This window comes from Pyrus communis, chromosome 8 (assembly GCF_041283825.1).
Source record: "Pyrus communis isolate YQ-2024b chromosome 8, ASM4128382v1, whole genome shotgun sequence".
Lineage (NCBI taxonomy): Eukaryota > Viridiplantae > Streptophyta > Magnoliopsida > Rosales > Rosaceae > Pyrus > Pyrus communis.
This window is the reverse complement of record NC_142572.1, coordinates 2,176,122-2,181,201: the sequence shown is the minus strand read 5'-3', so window position 1 is coordinate 2,181,201 and position 5,080 is coordinate 2,176,122. Positions and strand designations below refer to the sequence as shown.

The 5,080-nt window shown below is 44.3% G+C and overlaps 1 protein-coding gene across 1 annotated transcript; it reads right to left on the bottom strand.

Annotated features, from left to right (window-relative positions):
* Nucleotides 1-2,989: 2,989 nt before the first annotated feature.
* LOC137718372 (UDP-glycosyltransferase 88F3-like) lies at nt 2,990-4,754 on the bottom strand. Its single transcript, XM_068457909.2, has one exon. It carries the CDS (start codon nt 4,661-4,663, stop codon nt 3,221-3,223), a length of 1,443 nt encoding a protein of 480 aa, XP_068314010.1. The 5' UTR covers nt 4,664-4,754; the 3' UTR covers nt 2,990-3,220.
* Between the last annotated feature and the right edge of the window lie 326 nt (nt 4,755-5,080).

Sequence of the window (5,080 nt, the reverse complement as noted above, 5' to 3'; positions counted from 1 at the left end):
AACTCAGGTTTGTGGCCTATTTCAATTCCTTACAACATCTTTAAAACATTTCACTTTCATACGTTAAGTACTATTTTATTTCAAAATAATACATATGTTACATTTTCCATCCATAGATCCATTAAGTGCTGATGTCGCTGCCAAATGTGTGCCATGTCACATCCCGGCCCGGGGGAGACCACTTCCCGGGCCCGCTCCACCACCGTAGCACGATATTGTCCGCTTTGGGCTCCGACCACGCCTCACGGTTTTGTTTTTGGGAACTCACAAGAGAACTTCCCAATGGGTCACCCATCCTGGGAGTGCTCTCGCGCGCTACTCGCTTAACTTCGGAGTTCCCATGGAACCCGAAGCCAGTGAGCTCCCAAAAGGCCTCGTGCTAGGTAGGGATGAGAATATACATTTAAGGATCACTCCCCTGGGCAATGTGGGATGTTACAATCCACCCTTCTTAGGGGCCCGACGTCCTCGTCGGCACACCACGGCTAGGGTTAGGCTCTGATACCAAATTGTCACATCCCGACCCGGGGGGTACCACTTCCCGGGCCCGCTCCACCACCGTAGCATGATATTGTCCGCTTTGGGCCCCGACCACGCCCTCACGGTTTTGTTTTTGGGAACTCACAAGAGAACTTCCCAATGGGTCACCCATCCTGGGAGTGCTCTCGCGCGCTACTCGCTTAACTTCGGAGTTCCCATGGAACCCGAAGCCAGTGAGCTCCCAAAAGGCCTCGTGCTAGGTAGGGATGAGAATATACATTTAAGGATCACTCCCCTGGGCGATGTGGGATGTTACAATCCACCCCTCTTAGGGGCCCGACGTCCTCGTCGGCACACCACGGCTAGGGTTAGGCTCTGATACCAAATTGTCACATCCCGGCCCGGGGGGTACCACTTCCCGGGCCCGCTCCACCACCGTAGCATGATATTGTCCGCTTTGGGCCCCGACCACGCCCTCACGGTTTTGTTTTTGGGAACTCACAAGAGAACTTCCCAATGGGTCACCCATCCTGGGAGTGCTCTCGCGCGCTACTCGCTTAACTTCGGAGTTCCCATGGAACCCGAAGCCAGTGAGCTCCCAAAAGGCCTCGTGCTAGGTAAGGATGGGAATATACATTTAAGGATCACTCCCCTGGGCGATGTGGGATGTTACATGCCACGTGGCAAATTTTTTTATTTATTTTTATTTATTTGTAAAACCTGAATTAAAAAAAAAAAAAAAAAAAACCCATCCCCGAGCCACCCTCGTCTCCCATCCATCATCACCCACCCCAAAATCGCACATGAGCCACCCTTCTCTCCCATCCCCCACCCTCAAAAATCCCACCTGAGATTAGGTGGATCTACCACAAAACCAGTCCAAAAATCATCTCAAACTCAAAATCCCCATCTCAAACTTCCCAAGATGAATCTACCACAAAACCACCCGAGATTAAGTGTGATTCGGGGTCTCTGTGCAGGGGAGGTGGGTCGCGGGGTCCAGAGGGAGAGGGAGGGGAGGTTGGTGGCTGGGTCGCGGGCGTGTGCAGGGAGGGTTGGGGGTGTTAGGGGACGAACTGGGTTGCAGTTTTTTTTTTCTTTCCTTCTTCTTCTTCTTCTTGCAGTTTGTTTTTTTTTTTTCTCCCTCTTCCTCTTCTTCTTCTTCTTCTTGTAGGTGTGGAATTGGGGGGTAGGGGTTGCAGTTTTTTTTTTTTTTTTCTTTTCCTCTTCTTCTTACAGGTGGGGAAATGGGTTTGGTTTTTTTTTTTTTTTTCCCTCCCGCTTCTTCTTCTTGTTCTTGTAGGTGGGGAACTGGGGGGTAGGGGTTGCAGTTTTTTTTTTTTTTTCCCTCCCTCTTCTTCTTCTTCTTCTTCAGGTTTTTGGGTTCTTTGGGGATGTGTGGGTCGCTAGGGAGAAGGGATAATGGGTTTTTTTTGTTTTTTTGAGAAAATTTAGGTTTAAAAAAAATTTTAATTATTTTTTTTTGCCACGTGGCACACATTTGGCAGCCACATGGCATATATGTGGTAGCCACATTAACACTTAACGGATCCATGGATAGAAAATGTAACTGATGTATTATTTTGAAATAAAATAGTACTTAAGGTATGAAAGTGAAATGTTTTGAAGATATTGTAAGGAATTGAAATAGGCCCAAAACCTGAGGTATGAAAATATAATTTACCCCCCCCCCCCCTTTTTTTTTTTTTTTTTTTTTTTTGAGAAAATTCAGGTTTTAAAAAAAATTAAAATTTTTTTTTTGCCACGTGGCACATATTTGGCAACCATGTAGCATATAAGTGGCAGTCATGTTAGCACTTAACGGATCCATGGATGGAAAATGTAACGGATGTATTATTTTGAAATAAAATAGTACTTAAGGTATGAAAGTGAAATGTTTTGAAGATGTTGTAAGGAATTGAAATAGGCCCCAAACCTGAGCTATGAAAATGTAATTTACCCTTACTTAAATATATTATGATGAATGAAATGAAAATTGTGATTAAATGTACCTAATACATTAAAATTAGGAAGAAGAAGAGAAATAAAACATTAAAATATAATTAATAAATGAGGTGATTAAATGTATTAAGGGATGCAATTTACATTTTAATCCTAAACAAGATTATAGTCTAAAAGTATCTTTTCCTAGGATTAAGTTTTCTATTAAAACAACACTAGATTCAAGTCTCAATGATCTTCAAGTCCTATAGATACCCAATTTTTCTTAATCTTATCATCCGAATGATGCTAAAGAGACCAAAATTTTAGACTATTTTTATAAACCACATTATATGACAGTTGATGATTTGACTTCTTCTTTAATTCATTAAAAAATAGGTCCAAACATCAAACTGCTACATCATTTGGTCTACAAAAACTAATCTAAAATTTGAATTCCCTTGTTGCAGGGTCTATATAACTGTAGAGCCTATATAACTGGAGGGTTATAGAGAGATGGGAAGAAAGGTGGGGCAAACATAAAGAGAATTGAGTGAATTCTTAAGTGTATCTTCTCAAACCACTTTGCCTTTATTTATAATAGCACAGAAGGTAATTTCCATACCTTTTAGGTATTACATGCTAAACATAACATTATCTAAAAGATAGGATATAATTCCAATAGGATTTGGAATTTACACAATCAAATTCTTAACCTAATTAAAATTGCAACACCTCTACCATTTTCCCTATTTTTCACCAAAATCCAAATGCAAGTGAAAATCCAGAACTTGCATAATTATGTAATGCTATTCACAAAGTTATCCAAGTTTCTGATGGACGAACCGTTCTCTCCCAAAGCAGCCACAGCCATCTCCCCAATTTTCTTGCTCCTCTCTCTAAGCACTCTCCCTTCTTCCGACTCCATCAACTCCCTTACTCTCCTCTCCAATTCCTCACCGCTCACGAACCCATCTTCCTCATCTCTCTGCTCCACCGCAATCGCCATTTCCATGTCCGTCGCCATAACATTCCTGTTCAAATGCTGCTCCGCGTACAGCGGCCAAGCAATAATCGGCACCCCGGCAACAACTGCTTCCAGCACCGAGTTCCATCCGCAATGCGTCACAAACCCACCAACCGATTCCTTCTTCAACACCGCCATCTGCGGTGCCCATGATTTTACTACCATTCCCCTGTCTTTGGTCCTCTCCAAGAACCCTTCTGGCAACACACTCTCCAAACCAAAGTCGTCAACTCCAAGGACCTGCTTTGTTTTCTCATCAACCGGCGGCTTCTTCACCACCCACAGGAACCTCTGCCCGCTCGCCTCCAACCCCTTCGCTATCTCCTTCAGTTGAGCTGCAGGGAATGATCCCCTGCTTCCATAACAGAGAAATACCACGCTTCGACTTGGCTGCTTATCGAGCCATGACAAGCAGCCCTCTTCGGCCGCAGCGGGATCATTACCCCATACTTTTTCTTCGTCAATCAATGGTCCAACGTAGTACACAGGCGGAGTTGGCCCATCAGGAACACACAGGCCTTCAGCAATGGCCTGGAGGATGGCAGGCGGCTCGAGCTCTTCGAATGTGTTGACGATGATTCCTTTGGATTTGGGAAGATATGAGCAAAAGGAGAGGAAGTCCCAATAAGCAGGGTCGTCTCGGTTGAGCGTCGGTTCGACCATGTGTATAGCCTTCAGGGGAGATTTCCGTCCGGGGAATTCGAAAACGGTGTCGGTGAGGTCCTTTAAACTCTGGGTGGTTTGTTTATGGATCTTAGGGAAATACAAAAAAGCAGCCAGAGCTGCGGCACCAGAAGTGTAGAAGTAGTATGTGGGGATGTCGAATTCCTTGCCGATGGTCAGCGCGGAGGTGCAGAAGAGGTCGATGATGAAGGCACGGACGACGGCGGATTTGGAGATGTCTTGGAGGGCACGGCGGACGTGGGGATCGTTCTGGCGAACGAAGTCGACCATGATTGCGGTGCCGCTGATGTTTTGGGTAATTTTATTGGTGACGCGAGGGAATTGGCGGAAGGAAATGGAAGGGTGGGAGTGGGAGATGCGGCGGATGTAGGCGGGGATGCTAGGGGTGTCGTAGAGGCTGCCGCAAGTGTAGAGAATGGTGATGGAGAACTTGTGGGTGCCGTAGCGGTGGAGAATGAGCTTGCCCAGCTCCACCGTGGAGATGATGTGCCCCATTCCTGGAGCTGCGTACAGCACTATTACGTCTCCCATGGCGGCTGCTGCTGCTGATTTGTTTGCGTTTGGTGTTTGTGTGTTGTGTTTTCTGCTGAAATTAGCTGATTTGATATGAGACAAAATTCAACTGAATAAAAGTTAGGTAAATTGCGTATGCTCTTATCTAACCTGCGGAAGCTCTCATTGAACCAAATAGTTAGGAGTAAACAAAAGTCAATCAAAACGACATGGAAGTGGACCATAATTTGTCTGTCTTTTCCTTATTTTATTTTTCTTTGTATTTTTTGTATTTTAATAATTACAATTGGCCAAGAGATATACATCAACAAATAGCTTAAAATAATAAAAATCTAATTCAGACAATGATCCCAATTAAAGGAAACGTTTAAAGTTTGACAAACGGTAACATTGTTATAAAAGAAAGGGAAATTAGTCCATTACAGACTAATTTTA